The 24,615-nt window shown below is 39.0% G+C and overlaps 1 protein-coding gene across 3 annotated transcripts in view; it reads left to right on the plus strand.

The window, feature by feature from the left end:
- gse1b (Gse1 coiled-coil protein b) overlaps positions 1-24,615 on the plus strand; it is a 272,652-nt gene that overhangs the window by 241,794 nt on the left and 6,243 nt on the right. For 2 of the 3 annotated variants that reach the window (XM_084124100.1, XM_084124102.1), the window contains exons 4-13: positions 1,825-2,036; positions 14,244-14,410; positions 16,284-16,481; positions 18,168-18,347; positions 18,860-19,194; positions 19,665-19,998; positions 20,329-20,939; positions 21,569-21,681; positions 21,835-22,096; positions 22,356-22,469. In XM_084124100.1, the coding sequence (XP_083980226.1) occupies positions 1,825-2,036; positions 14,244-14,410; positions 16,284-16,481; positions 18,168-18,347; positions 18,860-19,194; positions 19,665-19,998; positions 20,329-20,939; positions 21,569-21,681; positions 21,835-22,096; positions 22,356-22,469 (2,526 nt within the window). The remainder of the gene's footprint in view (positions 1-1,824; positions 2,037-14,243; positions 14,411-16,283; positions 16,482-18,167; positions 18,348-18,859; positions 19,195-19,664; positions 19,999-20,328; positions 20,940-21,568; positions 21,682-21,834; positions 22,097-22,355; positions 22,470-24,615) is intronic. The other variant, XM_084124101.1, reaches the window with a different exon arrangement.

Here is a 24,615-nt window from a genome sequence, read left to right on the forward strand (position 1 = left end):
TCCGCTGTTCTTACCTTGTCTTCATCAAAACGTAACACATGTATTTATGTGTATATTTTTTGTAGACAACATTTATTATAAACACCAAGCCTATTTGAGGCAAAACTGAATTACCTGCATGGGGGAAATGCACAAATAAACTTGTACAAACTGTGTTAAAGTTGAATGTGAAGAGAGATAAAAACTGAAACCCACAAGATAAAACATTTCTGTACGAACACGCACATCAGTAATGTCTAAACAATAAAAGCAGACATATGACTTAATCTAAATTTATGGGGACACGTACATCTCATGTGGTACAAATTCAAATATTTCCATATTCATACATTTGGTTGCTAATCTTGTGCTAACAAAATGCACAGTATGTAGCTTTGGAATATAAGTCACATCACAATTTAGATGATATAAAAACCAACTGGATATATATTTTGTAAAATACAGTAGTTTTAAGTCATAACAGACTAGCCTAAATAAAACGGATGCAGCGGCTAGAGACATTCCTCATTTACACACACACACACACACACACACACACACACACACACACACACACACATATATATATTTAAAGCTCACCAAAAATGAAAATTCTGTCACCATTATATATCACTATCTATATATTTCCTGTGATACATATGGAATATTCCTCACAAACAACAGTTATTATAAAGTACTTTGTATCAAATGTTTTATAATGTAAGTACATATTAGTTAAAAAGACTTCAAATTTAGACCATTTTTTCCGTGGGACATCATTCTTTTTCATTGATTGAGTGGAAAAAGATGCCATGAAAGTGAATGGTGACTGAAGCTATATTCTGCTTCACATCCTCTTTGAGGTTGACTAAATAATGACAAAATTTATATTTTTTAGCTGAACTATTCCTTTTTTTTTTTTCTTGTAAATTGGCGAGTGTTTGTTTTAGACCCTGCTCACAGCGGACAGACTGAGAGAAAGATGGAGTGCGAGGAGAGGTGCGATAATGATAACAGTTTTAGAGAGCGATGATCAAGCACTGGCCTGTGATTGACTGAATGTCCATGCTGATAAGACTTCAGGACTTACCACACCATCTCTCTCCCCTCTGTTTCTCTATCTTTGTCTTTTCTCTCATCCTAGCTTGTCCTGTCATCTGTCCTCCTCCATAAATATCCCTCCCCGTTCACTGTCTCCATCTAATGTTTGCCGTAGGCTGTGTCTGTCTCTCCACTCCATGAGACATTTATATTTACAGTATATAGTGTGTGTTCTTTCCACTTAAAGCTGTACTAGTCAAAAAGAAACTGGTGCGCACAAGTGTCGAGTTGCGTTTGCAAGAAGCTGGTGCAGTGTGTGTGTTTGCAATGTTTCAGTTTGCCTTTATTTACAAGCTACAATATCACACAGAAACAGCATGATTTTTTTAATCTTACCCATATGTTTAAAGAGACAAATACCCTGACGAATGGCACGAACTTGACCAGTAAATGGATAAATATCCATGTCGCTTTTGGCTTTTGGCTTGCTTAGTTGGGGACACTAAATATTCAACAATATTATTGATCTGCCTGCACTGACACCATTACATAACAACATTATATCTGAACCGAGCTGGACGATGACATCAATGTTTATCACTGCTATATATATATAGCGCTGGACTATGGCGCTATTTTCTTCTAGATCTGCTGTACAGCTGAAACAAACTCTGTTGCATTATTTTCCTGTTATCTCTGTAAAGCTGCTTTGAAACAATCTGTATTGTAAAAAGCACTATATAAATAAAGGTGACTTGACTAAATCACTGATGAACTCTTTCTCTCCTGTGTCCTGTTGTTTAGCAGGATCTTCCATCAGCAGCGAGTCGTCTCCTGTGTCATCTCCGGCCACTAACCACAGCTCCCCAGTCAGTACACCCAAGCGGGGCCCCATGGGTCCAGTTATAGTGCCTCCTGGGGGACACAGCGTACCCAGTACCCCACCTGTGGTCACCATAGCCCCCACCAAAACTGTCAACGGCCTGTGGAGGAGCGAGAGCCGACCTGTACGAGAGGTAAAGTTAAACATTCGCATCGATTCAAAAGTTCTCTTCCAAACCATAGTGAGCTCTCTCACTGTATACATAGACATCTTCCTAACTGACACGCTAACAGAGTTGTTTCTGAGGTTCCGTTCAATAATGTGTACAACACCGTGCTTTAAGACATTTGTGATTAATTCTGGCAGTTGATTTCAGTAGAACCTGACATTAGCATGTTGCAAAGGTAATAAGCAAATTTGTAGTACACACAAATACTGATCAAAATTGCCAATTTTGAAGTATATGGGTCTTTAATTCTTTTTATTAAAATTAAGGTTTCTTTTGTGTCACTTTATAAAAGCAACATGCCACTCGAAGCTGTGAAAAAAAGTGGCATATTGCTTCATTGAATTATGCTTACATTCACAATCACATACGCACAGTGCTGGATTTCCATATGGCTTGTAAATCAGTGTGTCAGAATGTGTGTGACATATGTTCGGGTGACATGCAGCCTAAAAACAGGACCAGCCCCCCATCACACACACGCCCTCTGCCCCCAGTGTTAAACAATGGCCCCGCAAAGGCACTAAACATCCCATAAACTGAGGCTCTATAGATTTCCCCCACTGCCTCGACCCCTGACCCTATGGTTACATAAGCCTACAGAGATATTCCTGAATCCCAAACGGTCTCCTTCTCTGCTCACTGTAACTTCAGTATGATTTTTCTCAGTTGGTGTCACACATAGTTGTATGAGTTTTACTGAGATGTGTGATGTAAGTGTGGAGTCCTCACTCTGCTCAGGTGGCGTCTCTTCCTGCCTGACTGACTGCCAGACAAAAGCCATAGAGACATAGAGACAGAGGGGTCAGGCATCAGGCGGCCCGGGCTCCATCACAACACAATCCTCTTTCATTTTTAATGTGCATAAGCTGCACCGCACACCTGTTGGCCTATACACACACACACACACATTTATAGCTCTATGAAAGAGGACATGTCATAGACTTCTGTTGATTTCACAAACTAATTATAATGACTGCAGTGTAATCTGAACCATACCCCAAAAGAATATTTGACGTTGACACAATTGAGTTCGCCAGGTTTTGTCAGAACTTTTGTCAGAAATTTGTCCCCAAACTCTGGCTAGTAAACCCACATGTGCACACAGAGCTTGTATGTAATGCAGTCAACGACCAGAAGAGATCATAACAGTTACCATTTACTTTATATTATTGCAATTGTCTTGTTTTGATTATTATTATTTTTTACCAGTTAGAATGACCATAAAAATGTGATACTCTGATTATTTAAAATGTCGGACACAGTAGTGTTAATAGAGAGGAATTTAAAATCACCTATTGAACACATCGGCATTAAAGGGGTCAAGAGCTGCATTTTTTTTTTTTCATGTATATTCTCTGAGGTCCACTTATAATGTTATCAAGATTTTAATTTAGAAGTATTAGGCTATTTTATATCTGGTTTTGACCCTCTCTCTCAAAAACTCTGTTTTGATGCCACATTCGAGACTTGGATGTAAACACCCAGTGCTATGATTGGGTATGCATATTATGATCAGTTTTGCATATTAAAATAATTTTTAACGGTCACCACCATTACATTTGTGGAATTGTTTTGAAAACTTCCGATGTAAAACAAATATCTTGTTACATAGTTGAGATTTTTGCCAACAATGTGAAACATTTATGCATATTACATATGCTTTATAAGTCTTGATTGTGGCAAATAAAGTTTAAGTACTTGGAGTTACCACAGCTATAATGGACAAAGGATGAATTACAAACATACTGAGCATGACGATCTCTACTTTCTTAATTTTAGGGAACTGATGTACATTGACATCAGTCCAAAACATTGCAGGCCCGTTAGTGCAAAGCTCCTGTGCCATGGTTACAGATGACTGCATGTCAACAAGTTTGAGTGTGAATTTCCCCTCGTCAATGGAAAGGGACCACTTTCTTTGCTCTGGTGGATAAGTCCCCTTCTATTGCAACAGTGAACGGGTCTCTGACAAAAACGGCTACCTCTGTGGGCAGAACAAGTCCATCCAATCGACCAACAAAGTTCTTTTTCAACCTCGCAATGAAATCTGTCATCACATCAGTGATTTGTGCGGGGGATGAGATGCATTTGCGGTGTGTCGGAAAATGCAGCATTCGGCCTGTGCTCAAATCAGTTGTGAAAAGGTCCAGTTTAACTTGGAATGCATGCATCTATTCCACAAGGTCGATGACAATTTTGTCTCTGCCTTGTAGTCCCAAATTGAGATCATTCAGGTGTTTGAATATGTCGCTCAGAAAGCAGGCATCGGCCATGAAGTTGTCGTCCAGTATGTGACAAGTGCGTTTCTGCCTTTTTTTGCTTGCTGCTGCGGAGGAAAGTTATGATCTCCTCTCTGAGACCACAGAAACACTCCAGTGCTTTGCCTTTGGACAGCCACCTCACGTCATTATGCAAAAGCAGGTCGTGGTGCTCAGCAGACATTTCTGACAGCAGCATGCGGAATAAGCGGTGTTGGAAGCTTGATGTGGAGCGAATAAAATTAATTGTAGCCATCACGCTGTCCATTATCGTTTTGAGAGCCCTGCTTAGTTTTGCACACAACACCGCCTGATGCACAGTGCAGTGTAAGTAGATCAACTGAGGTGCAACAGCGGACCAACTTGCTGCCAAACCATTCACTCACAAACACAACATAACACTGCAGATCAGACCGAAGTCATGACAATAAATACTCAGTACATATCAAACAATCTGACACCAGGAAACAATTCATGACCCCTTTAAGATTGACTGAATCTCAGGAATCTCTCTGGGCCACATTGTAACAGACAAGCCTGTAACCAAGTCTTTTATCTGCAGTTTTTCTTCCTCACCACTAGGGGTGCTATGGCGCCTAAATGCGCTCCTTACGTAAAGGTGGGTTTGTAGAGGAAGTTAGCAACAAACATCATCAGCAAGGCATACTTTTAAATAACAGGAAAGAAAACAAATCCTTACTTTAAATTGAGCTTGAAATGGAACATTTCCCAACCAGGACATAGCACAAATGCAGGTAAGCCATGGGCTGTGTTCGAAACCGTATACTTCCCTACTATATAGTAGGGGAGAAGCAGTAGGTGAGCAAAAATGTATGTACGAATCCTTAGTATTCATAAAAGAGTAGGCGAGAATTACCTGGGTGACGTACTAATTCTCGCGAGATTCGGATGTACGTATACTTATAGTGCGTTCGAATATGCCTACTTACCTACTATATTGTAGGAGAAAACAGTACGTGAAAGGAGTACATCAGTATTCACAAAAGAGTAGGCGAGAAGTTCCCGGATGACCTACTGCTTCCGGCCAGATTTTCGAGTGCTCAACCGATGGATACTTTTCTATCCCAGGAGGCCACGCATGAGGATACGTCATAATCGAACATCGCGGAGATCGGCGACGCGGGTGCTTTCAAATGTGAGTAAACACGGTTCCTTGTGTTAAAATCGCATGTGTTGAACTACTGTAGAGTAAACTGTTGAATTGTTGAAGGTGTAAAGGAGTTAGACAGTATAGTATAGTTGTGATTTTGCTGTAAAAACACATTTTATTATGTATAGCTATCAGGGGAGCTCCAGTAAGCACACGTTTACGTATCTAAAGTGGATTACATAAACCATATACATCTTAAAGACGCTCATTTTAAATGTCTATTTACATCTGACAGGAAAATCTTATATAAGTAATGCAGATGAGCACATCACAACATGAAATAGACATCTGAGTGATGTTTATTATGTAAGAGAATTCACTCTTGTCAACACTGCTTACATTAGACAAATGTGCTATAAGTAAGGTAAATAAACAAATCTATAAAGTAAATAAACATAAGTTATATATTTTATTTGTCCATTTGTATTGTTGATAAATTGAGGAACATTTATGTTGGATAAAAAGTGAGTTAACACATCAGCAACAACATCAGCATGTAAATGTAGTGTTGAGTTCATAAATCACAGAGGTAACGTGAATCTTGTCTGGATGTTACAGGGTCAGATGAACAGATATGTGTTTATCTGGTGGAGAGTGGCTGAAGAGGGCTTTGAGTGAGTATACTACAGAAATGAATAACAAAATCTATTTAAATATTAAGTTGTAGTTTAATTTCAAACAGCGCTATTACAACACTTTTCTGATTATTGATTTCTGTGCATTTGCTGCACAGCTTTTGTGGTTGAGCAGGACCTGTAAGGAATTTTATGGATCTTGCTAAAATATAAAGTAAGATAATTTTGTTACTTCTAATACAATCAAATTACATTGTGCGGTTAAAATGACTGCTTTTGTATTATGTTTGTGTATTTTTGTAGGATCTGAAATGTCAGCAGACTGGTGTGAGCACTGAGGATGAGGAGCCCAGAGCTGAATCCTGGAAACTGTGCCATGGATGAGACCCTCCATCACTCCACCTGCCCTTATTGCCTCAGATTGTGAAGCACAGCGCAGCACGCAACAACCTCAGGCACAAATGCACGGCTCACCTCTGGCGGTCAGCTGCTTCATCAGAATAAAGCCGCAGAATGGGAACCGCTGTGTTGAGATGGCAGTAGGATGTGGGGTTCACCGCCTGTAAATACATGATTGTAGTTTGAATAAAGTTTCATGTGTTGTTGACTTGTATATTCATTTGTTTATTGATGGTTAATTTTATTTGTTCTTTTACTAATTTATTCATGTTTCTTATTGTTGTCAGTAAATAAAATATAATTATTTAATGCATTAATTCATTGCTTGACTGAAAATTTAAATGTTTTCACTGCATTTATCTAGAGTGTATTCATGCATAGCTATGTCATATGACAAAACAAATTACATTTTGCTTGTTTTATTAAATTATATCATTTTCAGTAAAACAAAGCTAATATAATTAAGTATTGGCCAGCATTTATCATTATTATTGTGTGTAAGTTTTGGGGTGGGCTAGCAATACAATTTGTTCTGGGGTAATATAAATTTAAGGAGTGATACTTAAATTTTTCGAGTATAAAATCAACAGTTTTCTTCAAAGGCGAGATCTTCAAGCAGCTGCCCGTCTCCTTTGTGCAGACATTACAAACATTACTAACGCTGTGGAGAACCATTCTAGTTAGGGCTGTCGAGTTACTGATGTTGTGAGGTGTTAGTGCACCTGTCGCTCATATCATTTTTTTATTGCCAAACTTAGTTACATACAAGATCAGGGAAAGATACCATGGTTGTATATTTAACAATGAACAATTATCACAAAAAAAAAAAATATATATATATATATATATAATGGGTTTGCATAAATCATAATATGAGATTTTATACACAGGAAAAAAGAACAATGACAAGGTTAAATATCTTTAAATAATTCATCATAATACATAAAAAAAAAATCATTTTTTGTTGTTATTTGTTATTTATAAGCCTGAGGGATGAAATGAGAGGTAAATTCAACAAGAAAAGGAGGGAAACATAAAGGAGATTTAAGCCACTTTTGCTTGTGGGTGAAAAATTGTGGATAAAATAAAGAAATGAACAACATATTCAAGAGATGAAGGTTTTCGTAATAAAAATAATATCGTTAAGGATAAAACTGGGTCACATTAGTAGGGTTTAAAATATAAGAACTTAAATCAACCCTAAATGTATTCACAAAATAAATGGGCAGCTGTTTCTTCAACAAGACACAAAATGAGAAAGTTTCATCAATATCAAGATATTTACAGATAGATGAGTTAAACCTGTCGCTCATATCTTTTAAGTTGTTGCGCTTGTGATACCGTCGTAGGTTACATGAAGACGTCAACATGGCGGATGATGTACAGCTCACATTCATACTTAAGATCTGGCTATAAAGTACCTACTCTTTTAGCGCTTGTTAAGTAAGTACTTATTGAAATTAAGTACCTACTCAGTGAGTATGCGGTTTCAGACACAGCCATGCTTTCTACTGCTGCTGTTCTGCTAACTTCCTCTACAAACCCACCTTTACTTAACAAGCACATTTTGGTGCCATAGCACCCCTAGCAGTGAGGAAGAAAACCTGCAGATAAAAGACTGATAATACGCTTGTCTGTTACAACATTTTACCCCAAAATCAGATCTTAGTGTAGTGTGACAAAAAATACTACTGTCATTTACTCCTACTGTTCTTGCATTTAAATGAATTCAAAGAGAGTCATCATTGTGAATAAAAGATATTTAGTTATAATAATAAAATAAATAATAATTTGTTACATTTATATAGCGCTTTACATAGAACGCGGGAATCTCCTCAACCGGCACCAATGTGCAGCATCCACCTGGATGATGTGACGGCAGCCATATTGCGCCAGAATGCCCACCACACACCAGCTTATTGGTGGAGAGGAGACAGTGATGAAGTCAATCAGTATATAGGGATGATTAGGAGGCCATGATGGACAGAGGCCAATGGGCAAATTTGGCCAGGATGCCGGTGTTAAACCTCTACTCTTTCGAAGGTCATCCTGGGATTTGTAATGACCACAGAGAGTCAGGACCTCGGTTAAACGTCTTATCCGAAGGACGGTGCTCTTTGACAGTATAGAGTCCCCATCACTATACTGGGGCGTTAGAATCCACACAGACCACAGGGATAGCACCCCCTGCTGGCCTCACTAACACCTCTACCAGCAGCAACCTGGATTTCTCAGGAGGTCTCCCATCCAGGTACTAACCAGGCTCAACCCTGCTTATCTTCAGTAGGCAACCAGTCTTGGGCTACAGGGTGATATAGCTACTGGCTAGTTACCGCATTGCTCTTTTTTGACTATTTTCCTATATATTAGCTTAGAATAAAATGGAAAGTACTGGTCCAGGATGCTGATTGGTCAGCCTAATGTTCCAGTGGTTTATATGGTAACAGTGTTCTTAAAAGCCAATTCACACCACGCCGACAGGCGGCTACAGAAACCATATTTTGTCAGGTTAAAATGTCTGAGATATAACGTGCTGTAATCTGGCATTGGTCTGAGTCTGTCGGAGCAGTGTGAATTGGCCTTAATGTGTTTCTAATATTTTTATGTTGAAATTGGTTAATAAAAGCAATACGGCATTTAAGGTTGTGCAATGCTGTGAATATACTCCACTGTCTGTCATGCCTAACAGCATCCTTTAATCGTGACTATACTAACAATATATCATACCCTCTCATAGTTTATTTCTTAAATAAACACCCTGCAGTTTCTCAGCATAGGATAAAGATCAAATGGAAGATGTTTACAGAATTTGACAGCCCCAAAGATCTCTGTCTGTTTGATTTATACTGTTATATCAAATGAGAGGCGCAGAAATGTCTTCCAGACTCTGTTAATGATGCTTTATCGATTTCAATAACCTCTGTACGCCACAGTTAAATGTCATTAGCCACGACACACATAAAGAAAAAGCGATGTGGTTAATGGCGAGGTCTTTGCCTTCTCCAGCAGCCTGTTCTTTGCTCAATAAATGAATCAGGGTGGGGAAAGTTAGTGGTCCATCTCAAGTTTTCCTATTTAATATGTGCTCACGGGAGTGTTAAGAGAGGAAGGCATGGTTCAAAGGGGCACCTGTGGGTGCATGGAGGAAGTCACAACATTAGAGGTGTCGCATCCTGCAGTTAATTGTCCTCTAAATGGGCTTTACTGTAGCTCTGACAAGCTAAAAAGAGCTTAACGGTGTGGTTCTGGGTGTGAAAATCCCATTCATTTTCTCATTAGAGGAATATATAATATAACCGTATAGACCTTTAACCCTCTGGGGTCTGAGGTGTTTTCTGGGCCCTGGAGGTGTTCTGACATGCTCTGACATTTGTGCTTAGTTCTTAGTTACTTGTGACATTTTCATGGCTAAAGTCTTATTACACTGTATTCAGCACAAACTCTGCTACAATAATATGTCAGCAGCATGTATGTTAAAGTTTGTAGTTTTGAGAATGACGTTTATGCGTGGTTTGTGAAAAAAACTAAAATAAAATTTCACTGAAATAAGGTCATGAAACCCAAACTGATTATTTCTTCACAAGACTTTTGAAAATTGTATCACGTAGCCTAGAATATTTGCTTCAAAGCTATGTGAAAATCATCCTGCGTACTCATTCAGATAAAACAATATATTGATTTAAAATTTGTAAGACATGTTTTGTGTAAGAGTCAAGCTTTATGTGAGGAGGCGTGAATCATCATGAATATTGATGTGTTTCACACCTGAGAGAGACAAAGACCCTCCCCTAATGGCTCTATCAGGTGCTATCAGGCCCTATCATTATGAGGAACGTTGCACAAAGAAGGAGTAGAGATTTAAAAAAAGAATGGCTTTTTGATTGTTTGGATTTATTTACAACACAACATAATCCAAAGATACACAACAAAGGACAAAAAAAAAAAAAAACACATTATTGAACACACTGATCTAAAGACAGAGACTTGAACAGTCACATAACTTTGTGCCATTCCTGAAATATAGTAAATACCTGTCATTTCCAAGGTGTTTGATTTTTCATTTTACCATGGTCATGACATGTACAGAGACTCATGCGAATGTTTTAAGTCAGCAGGACTCATCAGTGGCATATGGTCCCTGTAAAAAAAAAAAACAGAAACTACTGTGAACATGCTGATATCAAGATAAACTATAGGCTGCACGATTTTGGGAATACATTTTAGATTTTTCTGGTTAAAATTGCGATTTAAAATGTACAAAATACATATATATAATGAACACCAGGTTTGTTGTGCCTTGTAGGCATGTAGGGCTGCATAAAATAATAATACCAATAGCCTATAACAGGCAGCCTATAAATCGTTAAAAATGAACACTTCAGTAACACTACACTAGAGAAAAATACATGGATTATTAGCCTGGATGCCAGCCGAACTTAGCCCTGCCTACAACATTTTTAAGTCGGGAAGTTCGGTCTGGACTTGATCCGTTGTGGAGCAATTATGCTTGAATCAGAGCTGTTCGGACCAATCAAATTGTCTGGGCGGGCTTTATACGATGATGGACAGATGATCAACAGTAACGTAATCATCTACGTCACCAAAGAGCGCTTGGGTTGAATTCGTTTACAACAAAGATGACTGCCGCTGGAGAATTCAGATTTCACAAGTTCACACTTACAAATAAGTCAGATAGAATAAATGCATATTTGGCGTGCTGTCCGAGGAGAGGGCTCCGGGCTCGGTATTCGGCCCAAACCCAAAGCACTCCCCCCGTATTCCAGGCTGTGGAAGAACAAGCCGAGAGTGAGTGGAGGGATGCTGAAAACTGTCAAGGAATGTTAGGTGAGTTCCTCTCATGCTGATAGGGTAGACATGGTAATTGTTTGATGACAAGTTGATTGGATTGATTATTTGAACGTGCTCCTCCCGAATTTATGAAACATCATGTGTAGATTCCGCCATCGCGTCTGTTATAGAATATATCGACAGCGTATTCATTTTAAAAGAGGAACAGAGAACCGCGATCAAGGCATTTGTCGATTGGAAAGATGAATGTAGAACATACGTCACTTACTCCGTTGCTCTGATTGGTTGTAGGTCTATCCAATTGAGTGCAGAGGCATTTTCTTTCCTGGTTCGGTTGAAACACGCCCCTTAATCACAGCCCAATAGAGCAGTATCAGACTCATATTCTGAATAGAATCTGAGTATGACGACGTCAGGCTAATGGATTATGAGAAATGAGAAACGAGATTGGAGTAAGTAAAAACATGAAGCCTAATGTTTTGCGCGTTTTGCTTTTCAAACGCACAGCGCAAGTGACTCAAACTCTCAGCGTGTGCAGAGAACATTTACTGAAGTGATCGGGCCGCTCCAAACTATGAAACATTATTGTTACCACATTATACATATCTACGTTTGAGCAGATATCCACAAACACAGTATTCAACAGTAAACACGGGTCTAAACATTATAATATTAACCATATTAGAGTAAACACTCATACTAGCCTACTTTTATATCATGCTGTGTTTTATTATCGAACATAACATCCTTGTGTGCATGGGTATAAATTTAGCATTAGGCTTCATGTTTTTACTCAAATCTCATTTCATAACGTACATTTTAGTCTGGCACCAGTTTGACTAGTTGCTACAATGTAAAGTTTATATAACAATAACATGCTTGTCTTGAGTGGACATGTCTTACCTTAAAAATCTTTCTCATCTTCAAATCGCGTTCTTCTAATTATTCTGAGGTAAATCCAAGGTAAACAGGACAGCACAGCACAAACACAACATGTCTTCCAAACTCGATGAAAAGCAGAGGAGTAGGCTACTGAAGTCTCTGATTCTTTGTTTTTGAGGTGATGGGGCGTTTTCAGGTCTGCGTTCCTTCACGTGGACGATTTGCATGTCAATCGCTTGTGCGCACGTGGGTGTGGTCACATTAGAGCTAATGAGCACAGACTTAAGAAACTGTACATGCCATTGTTTTCATACGGATTACCTAAACAGTGAATATTTGTTTTTGATATAATTTACATCATTTAAAAATAGATGACATTTAATTTACATTTAATACAATAGAGTTACAGTTCATTTTCTGTCGCGTTTCAGAATGAACTTCACATTGAGAGAGACGGCAGAATGCGCATCATGTTTATTTTCTTTATTTTACGAAAAACACAACATTTTGTTTTTATTATGAGTGTACACAACATGAAGCACTGCTAATGATAAGTCTCCCTATACTCTCAACACTTTGGAGTGTTTTGCAATAAATGTAAAGTAGATTGTTTATACTTATAATCAATGACTGTAAGTCATTATTTTACTGTTCATTTGCAATGGTTCTTTTGTCCATTTTTAGCAATATTGTGATTTATCCTGAAGTTGAGTCTCTTTTTTTAAAGAGCGGAGGAAATGAATGGGAAACTACTTCCGGAACCCAGACCATGTTGTTCCTTATTGAGAGGATACTCTGCTGAAAAATTCATTGTGTTTCTCTTCTTGTGACTTATAGGCTTGCTGCAATAGTCGGTGTTGCCGGTGTTACCGGTGTTCAGCCGCAACACCGGTTACATCCCTTGCCCACTGTGGCACCGCCCCCATCGTCATTTAGATTTTTTTATAGTAATAAAAATCATTTAGTTCAGTTAACGAACAGACACTACAATTAAACGAACAGAACAGGCGAACAAGAGTTGTTGCACAGATCAGCAGCAAGAGTCAGATTTCACCTCACTTCTCCCATTTAGCCTAACTCCTGACTGACAAGACAATGGAGGAAGATTTGGTTTCAAAGCGAAATGTAAAAGTGCCTATTTAAGTGAGTTTGGCATTGTACTGTTTATTTGTTGTGTTGTTCATTAAGAATAATAATGAACCCACCAGTCAAGCAATTGACGGACCCGAGTTGGCGCTAACTGGGGTTCATAGGGGACTAGCGGAGGGTTTGTTAGGGTGAATTGATGACATTTTTGTGGACAGAAGTTTGCAGCATTTCACCAATATTCCAACAATATAAAATCTTGATGATTTGACATGTTAAAATCTTGAGGGTTTAAACATTTGAAAGTGAATTATTTAAGACATAAATATTTATATTGTAACTTGTAGTGTTAGTTGGTTCTTGCAAAGATGGAGTGACCCCCAGTGTGAACAACTTTAAAAGTAAATCTTTCCATTGTCTCAGCAGTAACAATATGAGACCTTTTTGTATAAAATAATCATATCACAGTTCAAATTGCAAACACAATATATGACACAATAATCGCAATGTAATTTTTTGGCCAAGTCTTGCAGTCTGAGGGCAATTATATATAAAGAAAAAAAAAAAAGATATACGTTTCCTTGCATGTCAGTGACCTTAAACTGTTAAATTATTGAAATATTAACTTAGCCTTAAGGGAGTACTCCAAGTAAATATTTTACATCTGAGTTCGGCTAACAAAAAAAGTTTGGGGCTGGAGCATGTGGAGTAGAAATGCCTCTAGAGCACCATCTGCAGTGGTTTGTGCCAGAGTGAACATGTCAAACATAAACAAGGATTTATACATTGTTGAAAGTTTTAGGCACATCTGAGAAATGCTGTTGATTATGGGGTTTGCTTGGGGTTAGGCAGCATGTGTGTGTCATTCAATGTGTGGGGATGTTCATTTGGAGGCAGGCTCCTTTTTCAGGACTTGATTCTGTTCTCATTGTGTTAAAGAAGTTGTAATTGCACACTTCTCACACAAAGCGCTCCTCTCTTGTCTTTTTAGGCAGAGTCAGGTCCCCGTGGACTCAGCCGGGACAGGTTAAGTTCAGAGTCTTCTTCTACTCAAGAGAAGGGGGGTCCCACTGTTTCAGCCCACCTAATTGGAAACCCTTACGCATTTGGCTTGACGCCCGCGTCTGTGATGCAGGACTCACGCTTTCAGCCCCTTAAGTGAGTATTACTGTCCTCCTTCCTTCCCAAGAGTGCTACTATACTATTATTTCAATTCTCGTCTTCCTTAAAATACACTGACTAAAAAAAGCAAAGTGAAATGCGCTCCAGTAAAAATTTTAATTTTGGTAAAGATAATTATAGTTTCATATTTTGAGTAATAATAATAATAATAATAATAAGAAGAAGAAGAAGAAGACATCTGTTGAAACATGTTAGGAAGATATTGTATATGCATTACAGTGGTTTAAAAAAAGTGTCTGTTCAATTAAGTCACACTTCGAAATATATGACATTGCATTAGATGATAAAACATACAATCATGAAAGCATGAACACAAAAAGAAGCTTTAAAAAGCTTTGAAATAAGTCACAGCCTTTTGTGGTTTGGTACACGCACTAAGCCATATCATAATTTGGATTTTAGTTCAAGTTACAGATACTTTGCCAAATCAATAGTGCAAAACACAATGTGAGAGATCTTTTATGTTATGATAAATGTAAAAATAGTTTCAGTTCATTATGAAACTGTGGCAGGACAGATTAAATGCGGGCCGCCACAGTCTAGGTAATTAATGGTGAACTGAACACTGGTTAATTATTAATAAAAAATACAGATGTTGATTGTTAGTTCATATTAGCTCAGGTCCAATAAATAATATGAACAAGTACAACTTTCCATGTATTTAGTAAATGTAGAAATTAATGCTAACTAATTAATATATGCTTTGGATGTATTTTTCATTGTTAGTTCATGTAAACTAATGTAGTTAACTAATGTTAACAAATGAAACCTTATTGTAAAGTGATTCCTTTCCACTTTGTTACAGTCATTTTAAAGCTAAAATTCACAAGATGTGTGGAGAGGCCATAAAGCCTCCCATCTAGTGATGTCCCAGTACCAAATTTCAGTTTCAATACCCACATTTTTTTCCAGTTCTCTGTACCAATTTTGATACCATAGCATTTAACTATTTGAAAATAAAATATGAAATTAGTTAATTATTAATGCTATTAATAATTATAAGTTAATAATACATTAAAACATTTGATTTTGATTCACATGTGCTGAACCACAAAAACATTAGCCTTTAAATATTGTTCTATTAAGTAAGCATTGTATTAAAAAAATCTAATGAAAAGTTATAAACTGAAAAACAAAGAAACACATTACAGGTAAGAGAACACACCCGCATTTACAATACAATACTGTTCTTTTGAACTTTCTATTCATCAAAGAATAAAAAAAAAAATTTGTACACAACTGTTTTCAACATTGATAATAATAATGAATGTTTCTTGAGCATCAAATCATCATATTAGAATGATTTCTGAAGGATCGTGTGACACTGAAGACTGGAGTAATGATGCTGAAAATTCAGCTTTGATCACAGGAATAAATTACAGTTTAAAATATATTAAAATAGAAAACAGTCATTTTAAATTGTCATAATATTTCACAATATTACTGTTTTTTTAAATTGTTTTTTATCAAATAAATACAGCCTTGGTGAGCAGAAGGTACTTTTAAAAACATTAAAAAATCTTACTGACCCCAAACTTTTGAACGGTAGTGTAATTACAGTTGCCACTCCCGAAACTTTGCGATGTGTATTTGGCAGAATAGAAACCTTTGAAAGCAGCTGCCTATAAGTGGGTACCGTATTGACCCGGTACTATTGGTACTGCAGAAAGGCTGATATTGTTGCTTTTTTAAATTTAAATAAGTATCATCTTGGTACCGAAGTATCATTACTTTTGACATCACTTTTCCCATCCTACTTCAGGCACAACTCGTGAAAGCACATCCTTCTCCTTTTCCATTTTTTATTGGCTCTATTGCTTTAAATTATCTTCTTCTGTTTCACTGACAGTCTGCCCCGTCAGATGCCACATGCTGTGCCCCCGACCAGTGTTCCTGAGGAATATCTGAGGGGGTTTCGTCCTTACACCACAGCCGAGGAGTTACGCATGCCCTCGTTACCACTGGGGCTTGATCCTGCCACTGCTGCAGCTGCTGCTGCCTACTACCATCCTGGATACCTGCACCACCCCTCCTTCTCACACTACAGGTACACAATCATGCAACAACTAACACATTTAAACCCCTAGAGACATTAGCTGAGACTTGAGAATGAAACGAAACAAAAGAAGTGATGATTCTGTCATCATTTACTCTCTTTCAGATAGGGCTGGGGGGTATGACGATATATATCGTGGTGATGATATAAAGTTTCTATCGTTAGAGATTTTGCTATATCGCTTATATTGCAGTATGTAAACATATCCGCGTAGCAGATGCAAATCTTGAGTTAAGCGCAATAAGCTGTGAAAAACAAACTCAATGCGGTGCTCGTGCTGACACCCCTGAAGCACGTGCACAGAAAGACGCCTCTCAGACAGCATGCCATCCCAAATTCTGTTTTCTTTTGTGGCTTATTGCGCTTAAATGGTCAAATACACCGACAATTATGTCAAAATGCCTATCGTGTACAGTATTCACATAAACACAGTTGGTTATGTCTTAAATGAACATAAACAGTTGGGCAAAACCCAGATGTGTGCCAGTATATTCATTCTTAAAATGACAGCTGCTATCTGTCATTAATGTTAATAAAACAACAAAAGAGAAAGAGAAAATCACTCACTGCTCTTTACTGAATTTCTTTTGTGTCTTTAATAAGAATCAATTTATATTTTATTCATACAGAGAAGACTATGCAGTGTTTTTTTTTTTTTTTGCATACATGAATATGAATGGCGATTTATACTGTTCCACTCCAAAAGAACACAGGGAAACTAGTTGCATCGGAATTACAAAAATAAAGCATATTTTGCAAACACCAAACGAGGTTTCTCAATAGGTTCTTTAAAAAAAAAGTTCTAACATATTAGGAATCCTCTCAGCTGTGTTGCTATGTGTCATGAGTAGGCAATTGAGTAGACTAACACTCTGTCTAGAGCGAACGCAAGCATCTCACTTATAATAAACTATTTCAACATATCTGTACTTTTATAGACATGACACACCAAAACTAGTTGAGACTGTTTACACTGGACAAATCAAAGTAAACATTATAAACTGGTACATTTGTCTTTCTGGACGGGTGCATGATGATGCTGTATGTTATTGAAGCATCCATTGTATCATGTTGCATCACAATGCCCTGTTTGATTAAACATGTTCATGCCCTGTTTAATCTTTGAAGTTCTAAATGCAGCTAATTTTGGCTTGCACTTTTGTAACCGAAGCTGAATGTCTTTTCCCATGTAATGTATCAGTCATGGTCCCACACCGGGTAAACACACTTGGGCTCTGCCTGCTTGAGTAGCCTCGCCCCAAACTGAGGGGATAGCTCTCAATGTTTTGAAGGTGCATGAAAGGCTCAATGTTTACTTCTTTGGGAAAGATAAACCTATAGCCTACTTATAGTAGTCAATGAACAATAAACTGGGTTAAAAGTTATATGTATTATGACATAAAAATTCTTACATACTTCACCTTTAAAGAGCTTGAGTATTTTAATGGCAGATGAGATAACTTCAGCAAGCTCTAATGAAAAAACAAAACATCATCAGTTGGTGAGATTGCTAATATAGTTGCTGGTCAGGATGCACAGACAAAAACAGCATGGTTTTGAAAGAGCCACAGGGTTCACATTTTTTAGAGCAGTCAATCTATGAATGGCTTATTTATAGCTGACTAATCATCTGCTTTTTTAAAAAGTTTGCGTAAAGTATATCTTTGTCTTTCTTAGAATGGATGATCCATTCTGTCTGTCAGCGCTGAGGTCGCCATTCTATCAACTGCCTACAGGGGGAGCTCTACCTCCTCTACACCCATCTGCAGTACACATGCACCTGCCAGGGGTGCGTTACCCTGGAGACCTAAGCCACCCCTCACTGTCTAGCCTACAGTCTGAGCGCTTGTCAGAGAGGTATGCAACAACACCTTGATTATATGTCAACATTAATAACGGAATATATAAATGTATTATTACCTGATACATCACTATACCATATAATATTGTACCACAGTCATTTTTTTGTGATGTAATGGCCCTACGTTCACGTAAAAGAGTCCCTGTGTATACGACTCTGCAGCATTTTACAGCATTATATTGTATACAAAATAAAATAATATATGTTAATAATGATACTGAATATTATAATTTAAGTAGCGCTCTGACTCCAACTAATAGTTAAAGATATTGCTCCTTTAAATATCATTAATGCAGGTTAGCTACTCTATTTATAGCTTTAGTGTAACTTAAAAAGGGGACTGTGGTTCAACTAGTTTAAATTCATTAGTAGCTTGGACAAGCTCTTTCTGGACAAACTTCAGAAGTAGCTTCACCAACACTTCAGGACATTCACAAACAAAAACCCATATTCCCCATATGTTTCTGTAGTTTGAGCTCATCTGTATGTGTGTGGTGTGTCTCCACAGACTTCAGATGGAGGACGAGCTGCGACAGAGAGAGAGAGAGCGAGAGAGAGAGAGAGAGCGAGGGAAAGAGCGAGAACGCGAGGCCGAGCGAGAAAAAGAGCGTGAGCGGGAGAGGGAGAGAGAGAAGGAGCTGGAGCGTGAGAGAGACAGAGAGCGAGAACGAGAGCGAGAGAGGGAAAAAGAGAGAGAGCGTGAGAGAGAGATGGAGCGACAGAAGGAGAGGGCGGCACGAGAGAAGGCTGTGGAGAGCCACTATCTGGCTGAGCTTCATGGGCTGAGAGGCCCTCCAGACGACAGGGCCAAACCTGCAGACAGAATCACTACGAACAGACCTGGTATGAATATTGATTCACATGTTCTGAACCACAAAAAGAATATGAATGCTTAGGTGAATGCTTGATGGTCTTAAATATTTAGGAGTGGAACGTGACCTGGACATAAGATTCACTCCACTGGTCCCGCTCGATTTAAGTGTATTTTATAAGTTGCGATGTAATGGAAATGCCAGAATCAGATCTTTTTGTTCCATATTGTGACAAACACCAGAGTGTATTAATTAAAGTTATTGTTTGGATTGAAGCCGATCTGAATACTAGTATTCTCAGTCGATTGAATGAAAGGGCCGGATTTAAGCTGACTAAATGATTGGAGAAGTCCGGCATGAAATGTATGCATGGATGAATCGTTAACAATAAGATTAATAAGATTAATTTAGAAAATGCATAATGTGCATTATATAATTATGTCTCACTTGTGTGAGCCATCATTCTATGCAGCTAAACATTATGCCTATTATTTCCCCCAGATAAAACCAAAGAGCCCATCCTTACAACCCCTAAACCCATCCAGCCTGGACTCCACCACTCTCTAAACTCCACCCACCACCCTGTGCCCAGCCTCGTCTCCGCCCATGGCATGTATCTGGGCCCTGGGGGGGCGGGACCTGCCAGTCTGACAGCGGCCACCATGATGCTGCGCAATAATGAAGAAGAGCGCTGGTTGGCCCGGCAACGGAAGCTACGGCAAGAGAAAGAGGACAGGCAGTACCAGGTGTCAGAATTCCGTCAGCAGGTCCTAGACCAGCACCTGGACCTGGGCAGACAGGGGGAAATTCCAGACCTGCATATAGAGGGACACAGGTAGGGGCGTTTTCACACTGGAGGTTGAGGAGTCTACAATATATAAGAGTCTAGTTTGTTTGGTTGGGGTGTCAGAGTAATGGTTCAAAATTGGTATAAATCCAGTTGCCTTCAATGAGCAGCTCAGATTTTCACATCTTATACAGTGTACGAAAGACTGATACCGTGCCGCTGTGTGTTAGTTAAGTTTGGGTTGCAAAACCTTGGGACAGTAATGTGGCTTTAGTTTCGTAGCATTGCAGAGGTCATAGCTAACAGAGATTGGAAAATTAGTATGTGTGTGCGTGTGTGTGTGAGACAGTGATAATTAAAGATTATTTCCTCTTTTAGACCTGTACCAAACCACCACGAGCCCAACAGCAGGGATCGTGACCGAGACAGAGACACCCATCCTCTCCTGGGAGCTCCGCCCCCTCTTATCTCCCCAAAACACCAGCACAAAGACCAGGCCCCCCCACCACCAACCACGCTCTGGAACCCTGCGTCGCTCATCGAGACGACCTCTGACTCTAGACGCACCTTGCACGACCCCCCGAGTCTGGGTCACTATGATATCAGTCGGCTTCCCTTACCCCACTCCAAACACGAGCGGCATTACAACTCTGAAAAGCTGGAAGAGGGATCTCGGAAAAAGGACAGTTTGGATAAATATCCCCCCATCCGGCCCAGTGGGTTCTCTGAGCCGAACACTTTCTTGGCAGAGCTGGAAAAATCCACCCAGAGCTTCCTTAACCAGCAGAGGGCACCGCTGAGTCTTTCAGGGCCGTACGGAGAGCTGAGCTCAGGCCTGAAGTCCAGCGGGTCTTTTAAGAGCCTCCAGGGGCATTCACGCCTCGCACCAGATGCCATGTTAGTGTATGATGAGTTCCTGCAGCAGCACAGACGAGCGGTCAGCAAACTAGACCTGGAGGAGAGAAGACGCAGAGAAGCCAGAGAGAAAGGTAAGTGGAAACAGAGAAACTGAAAATGCTGTTCACACAGCCCAGAAAAATGATAATTACCACAAATTATTGGTTGTGGTTTATGAATATTGTTTCTATAGAGCATCTATAGAGCAGGACAGCCAACTGCAGGTATTATGCTGCTGAGTAATATATTTTAGTGTAAGCATATGAGATGATATTTATAAATGAAATATAGAAGTAGAAAACAGACTACTGACAAGGCATGGTAAATTTTCAGTAGCTTAAAGCTACAATATTTTTAATATAGCAAACACTTCTATTAATTGCATGATGATGAGCCAATAAAAACAATCTTAAAATGGCCATATATCTGCAGATTAAGCCCCAAGTACACATCAAATATTGAATGTGTGAAATGCGCATGACTTAATGGCGCCTTCAATACAGCAGACAATGGACAAGGATGAAACTTTCTAGTGCCACACGTGGTACATGTTATTAAATGAGGTTTACTTTGAGGGCTACGTGTTTGGCACTAAGCATACGTGTCAAAACTGAAGTTTTTTTTGGCCTTTATTCTTACTGTTTTTATCCAGTGGGACTAGCTTGAATCATTTGAAGGTCATTTCGAAGTGTTAATGAGTGTTCAATGATATCTTGTGTAGGTTACTTCTACGAGCTGGACGACTCTTATGATGAGAGTGATGAGGAAGAGGTGCGAGCTCATCTCAGGAGGGTCGCTGAACAGCCGCCACTCAAACTAGACGATTCCACTGAGGTAAATCCCCACAACATCATGCATGACTACCAGAGTACTGCTTGCAAGTATTTTTTCTTTGTGTAGATTTTTGGTTCTTGGGGATCCCATCACGTCTCACACGTCCCAGTAAAAGCAGTATTTATTGATCAATGTACCTCTCTCTTCCTACAGAAGATGGAGTTTCTGCAGATGTTTGACCTGACGACTCTGGCCCGTCGGGAGGAGATGATGGAGGTGAAGAGGAGGAAGAGGAGGCGCATGCTGAGAGAGAGAAGTCCCTCCCCGCCAGCTATTCAGAGCAAGCGGCCATCTCCTGCCCCCCTAATAACCCGCTTTACCCCAGAGGACATGAACAAAAGCCCTGAGCTGGAGGACAAGAAACGCTTCCTGACCATATTCAGCCTCAACCACATCACACAGCAGCAGAGAAGAGGTACTCATGCGGTTTATCATGTTCATACTGATGCTGTATGTTTGTTTTATATTTCTCTGGAAATTTTCACACTAGAGTTTACTTCAGAGTCATATAATACAATTTGAAGCAAGATGGTCAAAGTCTCGATGTGGACCATGTGTGAAGCAGCTTTAATTTCGTCTCAGAGCTTCCGGCAGCAAACAAACACCAAGATGCTATCACAAGCTGTACCTCTAATGTCTGTCTGTCTCTTTCTCTTTTCCTTCCTGTGTTTCAGATAATGAGAGGGTTGAGGAATTGTTGCAGGCCATAAAAAAGAAGAGTGTGACTCTAGACAACATCAGACACAACCCTCACCCGCTGTCCAGGAGCCCTGCAGCCCCGTACTTGGGTCAGTTTGCACTTCTCCCTGTTCACACGTGCGTTTGTGCTTGTGCACATGTGTTTATCCACCCAGTGACTCTTGCATCAGCACACATCAATGTGTCATCAGTTTGTGAAAGCAGTTGACAGCGACAGATGTTCTTTACTGTCTGTTTTCTCAGCTCATTACCATGAGACATACTGAATGTTTCACTGTGTGGATGAACCTCAGGAGATGTGCGGTATGGTAACATGCATACTTTCAGCTCTGGCTCTGTACACAGCATCTGTGGTAGACTGTCAGGGATGGACCAAAAACACATCATGATAACATGTTAATTGCCTGACTAGATTTCAGAATATTTTTCAAATCCAATAAAAACTTCACTTTTAATTCTGTGATTATGGTGGCATTTTGGGTGGTACAATTTGTTAGAGGGGGACAGTGATACTAGTGAGTCCAATCCACAATCTGACTTCTAATTTGGCCAGAGGAGAACTGGCCCCCCGACTGAGCCTGGTTTCTCCCAAGTTTTTTTCCTCCATTCTGTCACCTGGTGGAGTTTGGGCTCTTTGCCACTATCGCCTCTGGCTTGCTTAGTTGGGGACATTTAATTTTCAACAGTATTATTGATCTGACTGAACTGACACTATTTAATGAGAACTGAACTGGGATGGGCAATGACATCACTGTTTTCTGAAGAACTACTTTATAGCCGAATTGAACTAATTTAATAATTGATGATCTTTACAACGGAACTGAATCAGCACTGAACAATGACACTTTTTTTAGAGCTGCTTTACAGCTGAATTTAATTGATCATTGATCACTGTATAGCTGCTTTGAAACAATCTGTATTGTATAAAGCTCTATAAAAATAAAGTTGACTTGACAGTTTCCTTTCACACTGTACAGAGATGAATAGAGGGCAACACACTGCATGTCATGTTTTTGAAAACAGAGCATCCTGTTCAATATTTGACAGTTAATATTTTAGCTGTAAAGTTGTTCAAATCCTTTTAAGGTGGATGAAAAACAATCATTCTTGTGAGTAGGCTTCTATTGTAAATGTATTTTCTTTAACATGTTCTGTATACGTTGATTTCACGCAGCCGTTATTTTGAAATCGAAAGCGAGGCTCCGGTGGGAAGAAAACCTGAAGTGTCGCCTTTAATCACAGGAGAGTCGTGAATGCGATGGCGTATTGTTGTGTTTAATGATGTTGTGTCAATTCTAAAACTGTACATACATTTCTTTCATACTTTAGACTATATACAGTGAAATTCATTTATAAATATATATATATATTTTTTTTATAATTCAGAAAGTAAAATAAAGAAGCAGGAATGAACTATATACATATCCTATATTGGATATTAACATCCAATAGTGTAAATCGCGGCAGCAGCTTCAGGTTGGTAGTCCAAGGCATTGTTGTTTATCTTTACTTCCGGGGTTCTTCCCACCGGAGCCTCACTTTCGATTTCAAAATGGCGGCTGCGTGAAATCAGCGTAATGTTTACACATTGTGGAATGAATTCTAATTGTTGTCTGTAGTAACTGTGAGGAGTCCACAAATGCTGAAGCTGAAAATGTACTAATACTAATATACTAAACATACGATATGTGATATTCCCAGGGCCGGGGGGAGACAATCCAGCACTCAGGGCAAAATAGGAAAATGCTGCCCCCTACTTTCAAATTTTTAAGAGGAAAAAATGGCAATTTATCACATATTGACCCCTACTGTTGACTTAAGACAGGTGTAATGAATTAATATAGTTGACTCACCATTTAAAAGAGGACCTTTCTTGCTTTGGCTACTGCAAACTCTTCAATTATCTTGGAGTAATCCAATTTGCAACATATTTGGTGCTCAATTGAAATTTCGGCCAATCCATTCAAACGATCTTGTGACACTGGCTATGTTTACATGCACACCTTTTGTTTCAATTGAACTAAATTAATTCGATTGATGAATCCGAACGCAGTTTACATGAACACTAAATAAAGTGATCGGGTTGATGTGCACGTTTATATGTCACAAGCTTCAAATCAGAATTGATTTTTTGACATGCGTATACTGCACAAATATACATGGTTTCCCGTTGTTTGCACATAACTATTCTTCTACATTGGTTTATTTGTTTTAAACGTAGCCATTGTCGATCAC

Source organism: Abramis brama, assembly GCF_963993115.1.
Source record: "Abramis brama genome assembly, chromosome: 9".
In the NCBI taxonomy this organism is placed as follows: Eukaryota; Metazoa; Chordata; class Actinopteri; order Cypriniformes; family Leuciscidae; genus Abramis; species Abramis brama.